This window comes from Patiria miniata, unplaced genomic scaffold, assembly GCF_015706575.1.
Source record: "Patiria miniata isolate m_02_andy unplaced genomic scaffold, ASM1570657v1 HiC_scaffold_4, whole genome shotgun sequence".
Lineage (NCBI taxonomy): Eukaryota > Metazoa > Echinodermata > Asteroidea > Valvatida > Asterinidae > Patiria > Patiria miniata.
This window is the reverse complement of record NW_024037071.1, coordinates 1,360,403-1,378,249: the sequence shown is the minus strand read 5'-3', so window position 1 is coordinate 1,378,249 and position 17,847 is coordinate 1,360,403. Positions and strand designations below refer to the sequence as shown.

Genomic DNA, 17,847 nt, shown 5'->3' with positions numbered 1-17,847 from the left:
ATTTCAGATAAAAATTGATTATTAAAAGTATTTTCAAATTAGTAAGGTTTAAAATAGAAAAAAAAATATCTACATCGGTCGAGAAACTTTACGATCGAATTTCTTATTTTCGGAGAGCCTGTCAAATATTTAGTTCCAGGGATCTCTTTTAATTTGGGTGAGTCTTTCTGAAATACCGTTTTCTTTCTGTGGATCCAATCGATTGAAATAGTCCCCCATGGTTACCAAAATTAGGACTAAATGCTATAAGAAATATTGATGGTCATTTTAATGTGGATTATGGTAGTATTTGATGAATGTAAATGGGTAAAAAGTACGCGAATAGCTGTCTGGGATCGGGTTAGGGGATCGCTTCGTACTGCTGGAAAACCAGGGTATCCCTGCCCAGGGTTCAGCTATGGCGCGCTACTGCGCGGTATGAATCTGATGGTCTGGGGTCTGCGTGTAGAGTCTGGGCCAAGACTGCTGCAAGGCTGAACGTGTGGGGGAGGAGTTTATTGATATTTATAAAGGGGAAGGGGTGGGGGGATGTAGTATCCAGACGCCACTTCAAGTCTTCAGCAGTTTATAATTGTGTACACAAAGGGGGTCAAAGTGGAGAGTCAAGAACATTTTCAAGTATTTCCTAACAAAATTGGAAATGTTTCTAGAAGGGGCCCTAATATTTTTTTTTCGGTGAGGGGGGGGGGGGGGGTAGAAAAAGGGACGTGTAGGCCTTTATTCAAATGTTAAAAAAAACCAAAACAACCCACCCCCCAAAAAACTAAATAGGCCTAACAAAAACAAAACAAAACGACATGAGAGAGAGAGAAAAAAAACCAAACGTAATCAAAACAAACAACACAAAAAGAATGAATCAAGTTATCAAGTACCGGTATCAGAAAACAAAATCCTGTACATTTACAGTACATGCAGTAACAATCAAAATTACATCGAACATGTCCTTTCCACTGCACTGTCTGAGTTTATCCCAAGCTGCTTGATTTTTATTCCCATGTGTAATAGTGAGGCTGATGAACAAGTGAAAGGCAGCTTGCTGCCGAAGTGCCCGCAGAATGGCAGCCAGCTCGCTGCAAATCACGCGGCGGGAAGATGGCAGCTACCTGTACGAGTTCACCAGCCACAGCCAGCACATCCTGCAGACCCTCAACGAGTGCCGGCAGTTCCCCCGGCTCTGCGACTGCACCGTGCTGGTGGAGACGCGCACCTTCCACACGCACAAGGCGGTGCTGATTGCCTGCAGTGACTACTTCAAGAGCTACTTCACCACCACCCTGCCGGACATCTCTGGGGCCGGCCAGCCAATCGTCCTGGACAATGTCAGTGCCAGGGGTTTCCATCTTCTGCTGGAGTTTGCCTACACCTCCCGGATGTGCCTGACCATGGCAGTCATGGAAGACGTCCTGTCGGTGGCCGTCAATCTCAAGGCTCCCTCCGTCCTGGAGGCCTGCTGCGAGTTCCTCAAGTCTCAGCTGACTGGCGACAACTGTGTTGACATCATCTCGGTGGCTGAGACATTTAACCTGACGGAGATCAAGCGACAGGCCAACAGGCTCATGTGTGAGCGACTCATCGAGCTGTCGCAGACATACAAGAAAGGCAGTGGGCCATTGCTACCAGAGAGTAAAGAGGAACTGGAAAGTATGTTTCTGTTAAAAAGTTTTGAAATAATATTTTATATTCCAAACATATTTTGTAATACATACTGTGCACGTACCTTCAGTAGTAGAAACAAATAATATACATGTACATGTAATGGTTTATAGTTTTTCTATTATATAGGAATTACATGTGATGGTCTACCCTTATTGGACTAATAATAACAGTGGAAGAGTATGGACAAATTATGGATTGGGCTAAAGCACAGAACTGAAAATGTCCACAGTGACTAGATCCATTCTTGTCATCACACTCTCATTTCATAAATACCTCTAAATCAAACCTTTCCTCAATTGTTAACTCGTTTATTGCAGGGATGTAGTCCAGTCCATCACAAGTTCACAAGTTCATCACAAGTCCAGTCACAAGGAACAGTGAACGAACAATAACGAAGGAATGCCTTTGTCAAAGCTCATTTGAATAGCTTGTGATTTTAATTTGGACTGTAGGACTTGTGATGGACTTGCAGGGCTTGTGATGGACTTGACTACATGTACACCCCTGGTTTATTGTGGACTCACTTGGCTTGAATACTCATTTTGTTACTGCCTGTACGTTAAATGCACTGTAGATGCAGTTTAAAAAAGTAACTTTCTTAAAATTTCAGATCTGATAAGTGCCAACAAGGATGCCCTGGCTGCCTTTGAAGTTCCTCAGCAAGACCTTCATCAACAGGAGAGCTGTGATAGTGAGAGCGAGGACAATGGTGGTGGTGATGGTGATGGTGATGAGACGGACAGCTCATGCTCAGACACGTCTCCCATGATCGCCGACAGACTCCGCCCCCGAGTGCAAACCCAACCCCCAAACTTAGACCCTTCTAGAGACAGGACACTGAAGGTGGAGACCAAAGCGGCGCTGAAGAGCCCCGTGCCACGGTCTCTCAGGCAGCTGCCACGCAGGCGGGGCCGACCCCGCAAGAACGAGCAGGTGCAACGCACGACCAGAATACGCAAGACACTCCGCATCAAGCGGGGGACCTTCACCATCGCCAAGACCCGGAAGGAGTACGTCTGCCGGTTCTGCACCCTCAAGTTCAGCAAGCTGCGGGACCTGAGGCAGCACTACGTCGGGGAGCACAGCCAGTGCAACCGGTGCACCAAAGTCTTCCGCACGGACATGGAACTGGACCGCCACTTAATATCCCACCAGAGGCGCGACACGGCCCGCGGCCCCCGCCGGTACGTCTGCACGTTCTGCGGCAAAAACTGTGGTTACTCGTCGGCACTGAAGATCCACGTCCGTACCCACACAGGCGAGAAGCCCTTCAAGTGCGACCTGTGCAGCGCCCGTTTCATCCAGTCCATCAACCTCAAACGACACGTGCTCACAAACCACCAGAAGGACACCCCCTACGCATGCAAATTCTGCGACAAAAAATTCAGCGTGTTTGTCTACCTGAAGAGTCATGAGATCACGCACAGCAGCGAGCGGCCGTTCCAGTGCGAGACTTGTGGAGCCATGTTCAAGCGTAAGAGTGACCTCCGTAGCCACAACAGGGTGCACAGCACTGACAAGCCGTTCACTTGCAACATCTGCCTTGCCAAATTCAAGACCACCAACGATCTCAAGACCCACTCGCTGATCCACAACGACACCAAGCCGCACACCTGTGACAAGTGTGGGGCCAGCTTCAAGCGGACGGGCCACCTGAACAGGCACATGATGATCCATAGCAATAACAAGCCTTACCAGTGTGAGACGTGCGGTGCCCAGTTCAACCGGAAGGAGAACCTGCGTAGTCATCAGCGCATCCACAGTGGTGAGCAGCCGTACAAGTGCAGCCTGTGTGGAGCTAGCTTCCGTCATCTCAGCAGTATGAAAATACATGAGAAGAATCATTGGAGGTATGCCAATTATTATCTGTATCTGTATCTGTATGGCTACGTTGCAGAAATCTATTCAGGCATTAACGCAACGGAGTACATTAGGTACTCAAGGTGCTGGGAGTTATGTCTATTATTAGAGACAGGTGAATGAAGTACATGAGAGATATGAGACCCATTATTTAGCACCTTATAAGGGTATACAAGGTGCTGCGGCGCATTAAGCAGCCACTGCCAGAAACACCGGAACGAACCCCTTCTCTTAGCGATAAGTGTTTCTGGGTTCTTGAACGTGTATTATACAACACACGGGACCTACGGTTTTACATCCCATCCGAAGGACAGAGCAATAGTGATAAAGTGCCTTGCTGAAGAGCACAAGCACCATGTTCCCACGGTCGGGATTCGAACTCATGTACCACGGCACACGAGTCGAACACCGTAACCATTGGACCACAGCACCCCCTTTTGGACCACAGCACCCCATAGTAATTCAAACTCATGTTTCCTATTTTTTTGACGATGACAAAAAGAACAGTAGATCTGTATTCTGATCTTGACCCAGCTCCTTAAGGCACTTGCCATACAAACTTTTTTACTGAGCCCATCCATTTTTGTGCAAACAAATATCTAATGTTCAGCCTTTGTACATTATGCCTGAAGTGTGAGAATACACAAATGCTTGATATCAAGATATTGTTGGATAAGTTTCTACAGCTACATTGTATGAAATATTACACTTGAAAACGTCCTGAAGCTATTTGAAGAAAACACAAAGTTCATTCAACATCACATCGACTGTGTTGCAGTTGAGTCCTTCACAAGTCCTCGCACGTCCGTCACAAACTATTCCAATTAAAATGACAAAGGCATTCTTTTGTTATTGTCCATCCCCTGTTACTTGTGACCAGACTTGTGACTGACTTGTGGATAACACGTGCATTTGTGACTAGACTTTCGATGGACTTTTATTGAAACCGACAATACTTGTCTCAATCTCTTCACTCCACAGCCAGAGATCGGGTGCCCCAGAGACTACCATCATGAGCCAGCATGATGGTGGCTCCTCCCTCCAGCACATCGCTGCCCTCATGGGCCTACAGGGTCTCAACATGCCGGTCAACCTGCAGGTCAGCACGGACGGCCAGCCAGCAGTGGCTCAACTGGCCATGCCGCAAAACCACGCCTCTCCTAACCCTACCCCACCCCTCCAGTCACCCAGCCCCCACACCACAATGAGCCTGCACCCCCAGCAGCAGCAGCAGCAGCAGCAGCAGCAGCAGCAGGCCAACCCTGCATTGCAGCAGCTGTCCCAGTCCACCCTGTCCATGCACCCACCGACGTGCATCTCCACGCTGACGTCGCCCATGCAGTCGCCCATGCCCATGGCGAATGCCACCCGCTCCCCTATGCCCCTCGGCCCCGTGCCGTCCCCCTCCCCCCACAACCACATGCAGACCCCTATGTCCCCCGGCGTGAACCAAGTGCAAGGCCATCATCAAGTCCACAATTTGCAAGCGTACATGATGAACACAGCCACGATGATGTGAAGAACTGCCGTCCAATCCAAGCCACTAGTATGCCATAGTTTCTTTGAATTTTGTTTCACACAAGTCTTTTACCTCCGAGAAGTTACTCACATTGTTGTCGCTCAATCGAAGAATCCAATCCAAGAACCATTACAACTTCGAGACCATTGTGTAGGCCATTCAAAAGTGCACCCAATAATGTTTCATTATAAGGTGTGAAACCAGTTTGCGTTGAAATTGTATACGATTATTTTGACAGAGTGCGTGCAAAAGTGAAGCGCACCGTGTGACATGTAGAAGGGTGTAAGTGCAGGATGAAACACAAGGGTGCACTGAGCTCGTCTACAGCACTTATTAAAAGTACGAAGTAAATGTTTGGTTTTATACAAATACAGCATGGTTTTAGGGGAAGTAGTGGGAATTACTGGTCCCGAGGTTAAGGTCAGCTTGACTACCTCCCGACGCGAAGCAGAGGGAGGTAGTCAAGCTGACCTACACCGAGGGACCAGTAATTCCAACTATTTTCCAGAAATAAACCATGCTGTCTTTGTTTTACTGCACCTCATAAATACTTAGTAGCCTCACTATCTTTTTAGTAACCTCACTGCCTAATTAAGGCCTTGTCGATAACGGCCTTCGTAGATTTTGCATCTTTATTCAGCACAATTCAAGTTCTTCGTCACAGTGTGAAATAGTCTGGTGCCAACACTCTGTAATGTGTTTTTACTGCAGTAGTAACAAGGATTACAACAACAGACTGGTTCCGTATTGCCATAGACTACATGTCTGCGATGTGGGTTCCATAGGGAATATTTGGTGCTACCAGAAAAAAGTACTGCACGGCAGCGAGCTGGATACTCACCGGGATGACGTCACCGGGATGACGTCACCTGGACGCGTATCATTTTTACTTCCCGTGGCGGAATTGGCCAATGCTGCGCTCCAATTTGATCATGAATATTTATGAGGTGTAGTAATATAAAAAAAAAACACTGCTTGCCACTTCTTGGAGGTTACAGACTGCCTGAGCTAAATTTTAACAGAAACATTTCTGGGATTCGGGGAAAGAAAATTGTCCATGAAATGAGCCATTGAGGTTTCTGTTTGGCTTGCATGAAACCTAATAGAGGAAATGCTCTCGGCAGCACTTGCAAGAATTGTATCTGACCTGCTCTGTCAAATGAAGGAATAAGTTTTTTGGATCATGCAATAGCAAAATTTGGACAAATGCAAAGGTGATGGAAAGTCTTGACATGCATAGATTTGAAATCTGTTGAATTTCCAGTTTGCTTTGAGCTCTACATGTAAATGTACATAACTACATGTAGATCATGTATCCTTACTACCCTCGTATATGAAAGCCAGAATTGTTCATCGCAATGTCATTACGTGAACAAATCACAGATTTGGTTGTGAGCACAGATATCCAACTATCCAACCTAATCCTCGTTTTGATAAAGCCGAGTGCACACACTTTAACGAAGGACTTCCCTTCGTATAATTTCAGCGCTGAAATGTCCCCCGTTCCGGATTTTGACGTGAGGCTCTTGCGGTAACCACAGACCAGCAAGTAACGACGCTGGATAAACCATTGCATGAAATGCCACTGCAGTTTGTCGGGGGAAATATGTAAATACAAAATCATGAGTGACATGTTTTTCGCTAGACCAAAATTGCTCTCCAGTAAAATTGACAAGAAATTGTCTAAACCTGGGGATTTTGAGGAATTGAACTGCTATTTCAAATTTCTTATCATTGGCCATCCGCTTTATCCCCATACAGTGAATTCCCCAACCCCACAAAATTTTGTGGGGGAATGCTGTTTAACCTTTAAAACGTAAAGCTGAACGCATTTTTCTCTGAAAAGTTTATTTCAATATCCGTCTAACATTCATCAAGATCATGTGGCTCACAGTTAACATTGACAATTGATAATTTTTTAGTAACATAATTTCGTAATCATTTAATTTGTATTCACTGCATGCTTGTATCTTTCACCAAAATATTCACTATTTTATGCCCAGTAACCATTTACTCCTAAGTGTTTTCTGTTTAGCATGATATAAAACTTACTCAATTTTTTGTGTCACCTTAACAAAGTTTTGGAAGACACCAGTCCTAAATTCTGTATGACCGTACACACCAGAGCTACTTGTGGGGTACTCGACAAAGGGAACGGTACCCCACTGAAATCTTTAGAAAAACGATACCCCACAAGTGAAATCTTTAGAAAAAGGGATAAATGGACAACAATGCAAGTACCCCAGAACTTCCATCTGCTGGAACGTCCATGGACCGGTAGCCCTGTAGCCCCGTATGTTAAAGTTCTGAAAACAAATGTAAAACTTTTACATGCTTTCATGGAATTTTGACGAAACCTGGATGTCGTGACCCTTGGAAGACACAATTCCTCATCAGATTACAGAGGTCAAAGGTCATGTAGGGGTCATTTCAGGTCATTGTTCAAATATGCTTCAAATATTTCTTTGTCTACAAAATTTGATGGATTTTCATGTAACTTTGGATGGAGTGATCCTTGGGTAGGGGTTTATCACAAGTCTTCCGAAATTGGAAGCCAGGGGTCATTTGACGTCACGTACAAATTTACAAAATTTGACTTTTTTTTTAGAAAACAAAAAATGGGGATTGACTGCGAAAAAAAGGCGACACATGCGATCTGTGGATCACTTGTTTTTTTTTCTGTGAATATCCGTGGATGGACAAAATTTGATTGCCATTTGAAGTGTATTTTTTTTATTTATTTTTAATTTCATTGATAATAAGCAAATTCATTAAGTATGCACACTTGCACATTAATTTACATTTATTATCATACTGTTATCAGCATCACATTTCACCCATCACTTTGAATTGGTATTCGTTAAGACTTGGGAAATATTGAAGCTTTGATAAACACTGGGTCGGGACAGTAATTTTGACACCAAAACAAAATAACTTAATTATTATACGCATGGTTTGTTCTTGAATGCCTTTATTTCCAAATGACCAGTAAAGGTAGCCTTGGTCAAGGCGTTCGACGATAGAGTCCGATGAGCAATGGTTGGCCGCGAACAATGCACTCACGTACGTACTGTGCGAAGCGCGAACAGCGACCTCACGCGTCTAGGCTACAATATGCAAATCAGCTAGTGCTGAACGAACGCCTTGGACCATTCGTGAGCCATGGCCTATCTTTTTCGGGCAATTTTTGTTATTTTGTCGTTGGATTTATATCAAGTTATATTTGGTCTGCGGTTTCCAAACTTGTTGGAGAATGTAGCCACTTTATCCAGCTCTCTGTTCATGTAAAATAGGAGCCTGCACGACCAAGTACTGAATAATTATCTCATCATTATTCGCATACGGGGTCGTCACTGGAAATCCAGCGACAAAATAAAGAAAATCTAAGCCAAGGCTCACAACTGTTCCAATGCGTTCGTTCAGCACTACGTGATTTGCATCTTGTTGCGTAGCAGCGTGAGGTCGCTGTTTGTGCTTCGCACAGTACGTGTGATGAGTGCATATCGTACGGCTTATTGTTCGAGGCCAACCAACCAGCGATTATCGGACTATCGTCGAATGCCTTGACCAAGGCTACAGTAAAGGGTGCAGGTTACACACATCTAGCCCCTGGCATGTACCTTCACATGTACACAGTGAACACAAAACACATCTGAAATTATGACATTAAAAGATTTACACAAAGTTCTCATAAAAGGAACAACCATTTGTCTACAATGGGCAATAACTAAATAGAAATTAAATTAACACCTTTTTATCGATTTGTTGACTCTGAAAACAACACTGGGCATCTTAAAACTGACTTTTTGATCGGGCAATGCTCTTGTTGGAAAATTCAGAGACAAAGTTTATCCTAAAACATTTAATGCAAGCATGACCGTTTTTGATTTTTTAAAAAGGGGGAAAAAATGTAAATTATTAAAGCAATAATTAAATTGTACATAAACAACTCATTTCTGTAACTGTATTTTATGTATTGATATGTAAAAAAAAAACTACAGAGTTACGTACACATTATTTATTAACATAATATTAGACCATTTTTTTCCATTGGGAAAAAAAAGAGGATTGTTTACATACAACTTGAGCTAAATGAAATAATGTTGCAACCACCAGCCTTGAATAGTATCCAATTGCATGCAACTAATTGTTAAAACAATTGATTTTTTAAAATGAATGTAGCTATTAAATGTAAATATATACTATCTGAGCAGGGTGGAATGTTCACGAGGCTATATACATGGTCATAGTATGTTTGGACATTAGGGATGTAGGCGAGTCCGTCACAAGTCCGGGCTCATGAACCTCAGAAGTCCATTCACAAGTCCAGTCACAAGTAACAGTGGATGAACAATAGGGATCGCTCAATGACGGCCATCTCTGTAGAAGAACTGCAACTGCATATTTTACGCAATCAAGCATGCATTACACAGAGTTGAAAATGTTCCAAACACGTGCGCTTGTTGCTCGAAATGTGTTCGAAATACGACGCAGCCGATGCGCGTTATAGAAGTTGATGCTCGAAATGCCGATGCACGTGGATGGTCTGTAGGAAATGACGTCATTTGAATGAAACCTATAGCAAAAGAATGCCATTGTTAAAGCTCATTTGAATAGGGTGCGAGTTGAATTGGGACTGGAGGACTTGTGATGGACTTGCACTGGACTCGACTACATCCCCAATGGACACCCTTGTTGTACCGATCACCCACCAAAAACGTGATCAATTGGACGCTGCCGCAGTTTTAAAACATCTAATACTTTTCAGATAGCGGTATGAACACTTGTGTGTTTTGTACATGGCAAAACCTCTGCTTTTTGTAGGAAAGTGGGTTGCCTATTTGATATATTACATGTACACTTGAGCAAAAACAAATTCAGGTCAACCCACCAAGTTCTGAGCCTATCTTGGACCAGAAACCATGAATTTCTTGTTTGAGCAAAAGAAACCATTGCTTTAAAAAATGTTTCAATAAAAATTTTATTGAAACATTTTTTAAAGCAAAAATGTTCAACATGTACATTAATTGTAATACCGGGTGTTAACATGTATTTGCTGTTTAGAAACCACTATGCAATTTTCTCCTTGGAACATGAAGAACTTTTTTTTTTTTGGCGACTCGATCATGATTAAAAAACAAATCCTCTCCCAATTCCTGTTGATATTTTATTTATTTAAAAAAATCCAATGTTGTTGCAGCTCCCAATAACTGATGTTAAAAAGGAAACAGAAATGAACATGTGAAGCAACGTATATTTTAATGCACGAACACTGATAAATTTCATGCATGAAAAAATACTTATTAATCACCCACGAAAAAAATGTATTCTTCCATAACAAAAACGAATAAAAAATAATGTCATTCTACATGTTGGTCTTGCTTCTTTCTTTTTTAGGGTTTGGGGGTAAAATGTTTCATTAAAACGCCCGTGTCTATTGAGAGAGACATTTAAATACAGTGTATTTCCACTGCTCAAATACTACTGGAATATTGTTGTACATGTATATATTTAAAGGTACTACATGTATACATCATTTGCTTTTGCTGTAATTTTCAGAAATGGATGGATTTGTTTATATGGATGGTTTAATATGTTTATATAGCAAATATTGTGACATGTACACTGACCTGTTTAAAGTATTGTGTTTATAGATGCTGAAAAAACCTAGAAAAACAATGCTGTTCTTGTAGTCTGGTTCCCTGACCCTATTCCAGACAAAACGGACAGATTTACAGATGTCAGGGAATTGTCAGGATCAGGGTTCCAGACTAGCTGGCTTGCACCCGTTTACGGATGTGTAACTGATTGCAAACAAAATGTAAGGCTAACCCCTTGCAAATTTATTTTGTCTCATTTTCACCCCAAAAGTAAGGCTAACCCCTTGCAAATTTATTTTGTCTCATTTTCACCCAAAAAGTAAGGCTAACCCCTTGCAAATTTATTTTGTCACATTTTCACCCAAAAAGTAAGGCTAACGCCTTGCAAATTTATTATGTCACATTTTCACCCAAAAAGTAAGGCTAACCCCTTGCAAACTTATTTTGTCACATTTTCACCCCAAAAAGTGAGGCTAACCCCTTGCAAATTTATTTTGTCACATTTTCACCCAAAAAGTAAGGCTAACCCCTTGCACATTTATTTTGTCACATTTTCACCCAAAAAGTAAGGCTAAACACTTGCAATTTATTTTGTCTCATTTTCACCCAAAAAGTAAGGCTAACCCCTTGCACATTTATTTTGTCTTATTTTCACCCAAAAAGAAAGGCTAACCCCTTGCAAATTTATTTTGTCTCATTTTCACCCAAAAAGAAAGGCTGACCCCTTGCAAATTTATTTTGTCACATTTTCACCCAAAAAGGAAGGCTAACCCCTTGCAAATTTATTTTGTCACATTTTCACCCAAAAAGGAAGGCTAACCCCTTGCAAATGTATTTTGTCACATTATCACCCAAAAAGTAAGGCTAACCCCTTGCACATTTATTTTGTCACATTATCACCCAAAAAGTAAGGCTAACCCTTGCAAATTTATTTTGTCTCATTTTCACCCAAAAAGAAAGGCTGACCCCTTGCAAATTTATTTTGTCACATTTTCACCCAAAAAGTAAGGCTAAACACTTGCAATTTATTTTGTCTCATTTTCACCCAAAAAGTAAGGCTAACCCCTTGCAAATTTATTTTGTCACATTTTCACCCAAAAAGTAAGGCTAACCCCTTGTAAATTTATTTCGTCACATTATCACCCAAAAAGTAAGGCTAACCCCTTGCACATTTATTTTGTCACATTTTCACCCAAAAAGTAAGGCTAAACACTTGCAATTTATTTTGTCTCATTTTCACCCAAAAAGTAAGGCTAACCCCTTGCAAATTTATTTTGTCACATTTTCACCCAAAAAGGAAGGCTAACCCTTTGCAAATTTATTTTGTCACATTTTCTATCAAAAAGGAAGGCTAACCCCTTGCAAATGTATTTTGTCACATTTTCACCCAAAAAGTAAGGCTAACCCCTTGTAAATTTATTTCGTCACATTATCACCCAAAAAGTAAGGCTAACCCCTTGCACATTTATTTTGTCACATTTTCACCCAAAAAGTAAGGCTAAACACTTGCAATTTATTTTGTCTCATTTTCACCCAAAAAGTAAGGCTAACCCCTTGCAAATTTATTTTGTCACATTTTCACCCAAAAAGTAAGGCTAACCCTTTGCAAATTTATTTTGTCACATTTTCTATCAAAAAGGAAGGCTAACCCCTTGCAAATGTATTTTGTCACATTTTCACCCAAAAAGTAAGGCTAGCCCCTTGCAAATTTATTTTGTCTCATTTTCACCCAAAAAGTAAGGCTAGCCCCTTGCAAATTTATTTTGTCTCATTTTCACCCAAAAAGTAAGGCTAACCCCTTGCAAATTTATTTTGTCTCATTTTCACCCAAAAAGAAAGGCTAATCCCTTGCAAATTTATTTTGTCACATTTTCACCCAAAAAGTAAGGCTAACCCCTTGCAAATTTATTTTGTCTCATTTTCACCCAAAAAGTAAGGCTAAGCCCTTGCAAATTTATTTTGTCTCATTTTCACCCAAAAAGTAAGGCTAACCCCTTGCAAAATTATTTTGTCACATTTTCACCCAAAAAGTAAGGCTAACCCCTTGCAAATTTATTTTGTCTCATTTTCACCCAAAAAATAAGGCTAACCGTTTGCAAATTTATTTTGTCTCTTTTTCACCGAAAAAGTAAGGCTAACCCCTTGCAAATTTATTTTGTCTCATTTTCACCCAAAAAGTAAGGCTAACCCCTTGCACATTTATTTTGTCTCATTTCACCCAAAAAGTAAGGCTAACCCCTTGCAAATTTTTTTTGTCACATTTTCACCCAAAAAAGTAAGGCTAACCCCTTGCAAATTTATTTTGTCACATTTTCACACAAAAAGTAAGGTAAACCCCTTGCAAATTTAATTTTGTCTCATTTTCACCCCAAAAGTAAGGCTAACCCCTTGCAAAATTATTTTGTCTCATTTTCACCCAAAAAGTAAGGTAAACCTCTTGCAAATTTATTTTGTGTCATTTTCAACCAAAAAGTAAGGCTAACCCCTTGCAAATTTATTTTGTCACATTTTCACCCAAAAAGTAAGGCTAACCCCTTGCAAATTTTTTGGGTCTCATTTTCATCCAAAAAGTAAGGCTAACCCCTTGCAAATTTATTTTGTCTCATTTTCACCCAAAAAGTAAGGCTTACCCCTTGCAAAATTATTTTGTCTCATTTTCACCCAAAAAAGTAAGGCTAACCCCTTGCAAATTTATTTTGTCTCATTTTCACCCAAAAAAGTAAGGCTAACCCCTTGCAAATTTATTTTGTCTCATTTTCACCCAAAAAGTAAGGTAAACCCCTTGCAAATTTAATTTTGTCTCATTTTCACCCCAAAAGTAAGGCTAACCCCTTGCAAAATTATTTTGTCTCATTTTCACCCAAAAAGTAAGGTAAACCTCTTGCAAATTTATTTTGTGTCATTTTCAACCAAAAAGTAAGGCTAACCCCTTGCAAATTTATTTTGTCACATTTTCACCCAAAAAGTAAGGCTAACCCCTTGCAAATTTTTTGGGTCTCATTTTCATCCAAAAAGTAAGGCTAACCCCTTGCAAATTTATTTTGTCTCATTTTCACCCAAAAAGTAAGGCTTACCCCTTGCAAAATTATTTTGTCTCATTTTCACCCAAAAAAGTAAGGCTAACCCCTTGCAAATTTATTTTGTCTCATTTTCACCCAAAAAGTAAGGCTTAGCCCTTGCAAATTTATTTTGTCTCATTTTCACCCAAAAAGTAAGGCTAACCCCTTGCAAATTTATTTTGTCTCATTTTCACCCAAAAAAGTAAGGCTAACCCCTTGCAAATTTATTTTGTCACATTTTCACCCAAAAAGTAAGGCTAACCCCTTCCAAATATTTTTTGTCACATTTTCACCCAAAAAGTAAGGCTAACCCCTTGCAAATTTATTTTGTCACATTTTCACACAAAAAGTAAGGTTAACCCCTTGCAAATTTATTTTGTCTCATTTTCACCCAAAAAGTAAGGCTAACCCCTTGCAAAATTAGTTTCTCATTTTCACCCAAAAAGTAAGGCTAACCCCTTGCAAATTTATTTTGTCACATTTTCACACAAATTTAAGGCTTACCCCTTGCAAATGTATTTTGTCTCATTTTCACCAAAAAAGTAAGGCTGACCCCTTGCAAATTTATTTTGTCACATTTTCACCCAAAAAGTAAGGCTAAACACTTGCAATTTATTTTGTCTCATTTTCACCCAAAAAGTAAGGCTAACCCCTTGCAAATTTATTTTGTCACATTTTCACCCAAAAAGTAAGGCTAACCCCTTGTAAATTTATTTTGTCACATTATCACCCAAAAAGTAAGGCTAACCCCTTGCACATTTATTTTGTCACATTTTCACCCAAAAAGTAAGGCTAAACACTTGCAATTTATTTTGTCTCATTTTCACCCAAAAAGTAAGGCTAACCCCTTGCAAATTTATTTTGTCACATTTTCACCCAAAAAGTAAGGCTAACCCTTTGCAAATTTATTTTGTCACATTTTCTATCAAAAAGGAAGGCTAACCCCTTGCAAATGTATTTTGTCACATTTTCACCCAAAAAGTAAGGCTAGCCCCTTGCAAATTTATTTTGTCTCATTTTCACCCAAAAAGTAAGGCTAGCCCCTTGCAAATTTATTTAGTCTCATTTTCACCCAAAAAGTAAGGCTAACCCCTTGCAAATTTATTTTGTCTCATTTTCACCCAAAAAGTAAGGCTAGCCCCTTGCAAATTTATTTTGTCTCATTTTCACCCAAACAGTAAGGCTTACCCCTTGCAAATTTATTTTGTCACATTTTCACCCAAAAAGAAAGGTTAACCCCTTGCAAATTTATTTTGTCTCATTTTTACCCAAAAAGTAAGGCTAACCCCTTGCAAATTTATTTTGTCACATTTTCACCCAAAAAGGAAGGCTAACCCCTTGCAAATTTATTTTGTCTCATTTTCACCCAAAAAGTAAGGCTAACCCCTTGCAAATTTATTTTGTCTCATTTTCACCCAAAAAGAAAGGCTAACCCATTGCAAATTTATTTTGTCACATTTTCACCCAAAAAGTAAGGCTAACCCCTTGCACATTTATTTTGTCTCATTTTCACCCAAAAAGAAAGGCTAACCCCTTGCAAATTTATTTTGTCTCATTTTCACCCAAAAAGAAAGGCTGACCCCTTGCAAATTTATTTTGTCACATTTTCACCCAAAAAGGAAGGCTAACCCCTTGCAAATTTATTTTGTCACATTTTCACCCAAAAAGGAAGGCTAACCCCTTGCAAATGTATTTTGTCACATTTTCACCCAAAAAGTAAGGCTAACCCCTTGCACATTTATTTTGTCACATTATCACCCAAAAAGTAAGGCTAACCCTTGCAAATTTATTTTGTCTCATTTTCACCCAAAAAGAAAGGCTGACCCCTTGCAAATTTATTTTGTCACATTTTCACCCAAAAAGTAAGGCTAAACACTTGCAATTTATTTTGTCTCATTTTCACCCAAAAAGTAAGGCTAACCCCTTGCAAATTTATTTTGTCACATTTTCACCCAAAAAGTAAGGCTAACCCCTTGTAAATTTATTTTGTCACATTATCACCCAAAAAGTAAGGCTAACCCCTTGCACATTTATTTTGTCACATTTTCACCCAAAAAGTAAGGCTAAACACTTGCAATTTATTTTGTCTCATTTTCACCCAAAAAGTAAGGCTAACCCCTTGCAAATTTATTTTGTCACATTTTCACCCAAAAAGTAAGGCTAACCCTTTGCAAATTTATTTTGTCACATTTTCTATCAAAAAGGAAGGCTAACCCCTTGCAAATGTATTTTGTCACATTTTCACCCAAAAAGTAAGGCTAGCCCCTTGCAAATTTATTTTGTCTCATTTTCACCCAAAAAGTAAGGCTAGCCCCTTGCAAATTTATTTAGTCTCATTTTCACCCAAAAAGTAAGGCTAACCCCTTGCAAATTTATTTTGTCTCATTTTCACCCAAAAAGAAAGGCTTATCCCTTGCAAATTTATTTTGTCACATTTTCACCCAAAAAGTAAGGCTAACCCCTTGCAAATTTATTTTGTCTCATTTTCACCCAAAAAGTAAGGCTAAGCCCTTGCAAATTTATTTTGTCTCATTTTCACCCAAAAAGTAAGGCTAACCCCTTGCAAAATTATTTTGTCACATTTTCACCCAAAAAGTAAGGCTAACCCCTTGCAAATTTATTTTGTCTCATTTTCACCCAAAAAATAAGGCTAACCATTTGCAAATTTATTTTGTCTCTTTTTCACCGAAAAAGTAAGGCTAACCCCTTGCAAATTTATTTTGTCTCATTTTCACCCAAAAAGTAAGGCTAACCCCTTGCACATTTATTTTGTCTCATTTCACCCAAAAAGTAAGGCTAACCCCTTGCAAATTTTTTTTGTCACATTTTCACCCAAAAAAGTAAGGCTAACCCCTTGCAAATTTATTTTGTCACATTTTCACACAAAAAGTAAGGTAAACCCCTTGCAAATTTAATTTTGTCTCATTTTCACCCCAAAAGTAAGGCTAACCCCTTGCAAAATTATTTTGTCTCATTTTCACCCAAAAAGTAAGGCTAACCCCTTGCAAATTTATTTTGTCTCATTTTCACCCAAAAAGTAAGGCTTACCCCTTGCAAAATTATTTTGTCTCATTTTCACCCAAAAAAGTAAGGCTAACCCCTTGCAAATTTATTTTGTCTCATTTTCACCCAAAAAGTAAGGCTTAGCCCTTGCAAATTTATTTTGTCTCATTTTCACCCAAAAAGTAAGGCTAACCCCTAGCAAATTTATTTTGTCTCATTTTCACCCAAAAAAGTAAGGCTAACCCCTTGCAAATTTATTTTGTCACATTTTCACCCAAAAAGTAAGGCTAACCCCTTGCAAATTTATTTTGTCACATTTTCACCCAAAAAGTAAGGCTAACCCCTTGCAAATTTATTTTGTCTCATTTTCACCCAAAAAAAGTAAGGCTAACCCCTTGCAAATTTATTTTGTCACATTTTCACCCAAAAAGTAAGGCTAACCCCTTGCAAATTTATTTTGTCACATTTTCACCCAAAAAGTAAGGCTAACCCCTTCCAAATATTTTTTGTCACATTTTCACCCAAAAAGTAAGGCTAACCCCTTGCAAATTTATTTTGTCACATTTTCACACAAAAAGTAAGGTTAACCCCTTGCAAATTTATTTTGTCTCATTTTCACCCAAAAAGTAAGGCTAACCCCTTGCAAAATTAGTTTCTCATTTTCACCCAAAAAGTAAGGCTAACCCCTTGCAAATTTATTTTGTCACATTTTCACACAAAAAGTAAGGCTAACCCCTTGCAAATTTATTTTGTCTCATTTTCACCCAAAAAATAAATTTGCAAGGGGTTAGCCTTACTTTTTGGGTGAATATGTGACAAAATAAATTTGCAAGGGGTTAGCCTTACTTTTTGGGTGAAAATGTGACAAAATAAATTTGCAAGGGGTTTGCCTTTCTTTTTGGCTGAAAATGAGACAAAATAAACTTGAAAAGGGGTTAGCCTTACTTTTTGGGTGAAAATGTGACAAAATAAATTTGCAAGGGGTTAGCCTTACTTTTTGGGTGAAATTTACGATGGTCGGCCAACCATCACTTTAAAAAATTCCATTTTTCTTGAAAATGACAGTACACCAGGTGCCATGATTTCACAGGATGCTTGAGACTATTATTCACTTCAAGTGCATTATTTCATAAATAATTTGGTAGTTTTG

At 39.7% G+C, this 17,847-nt stretch overlaps 1 protein-coding gene across 1 annotated transcript; it reads left to right on the top strand.

Moving 5' to 3' along the window:
* The first annotated feature begins 77 nt into the window (after positions 1-77).
* Positions 78-5,464, top strand: LOC119739684 (myoneurin-like). Its single transcript, XM_038214703.1, has 4 exons — positions 78-157; positions 1,006-1,641; positions 2,267-3,506; positions 4,498-5,464. The coding sequence occupies exons 2-4, from the start codon at positions 1,056-1,058 to the stop codon at positions 5,033-5,035; spliced, it is 2,364 nt and encodes a 787-aa protein (XP_038070631.1). The 5' UTR covers positions 78-157; positions 1,006-1,055; the 3' UTR covers positions 5,036-5,464.
* The last annotated feature ends 12,383 nt before the right edge of the window (positions 5,465-17,847 follow it).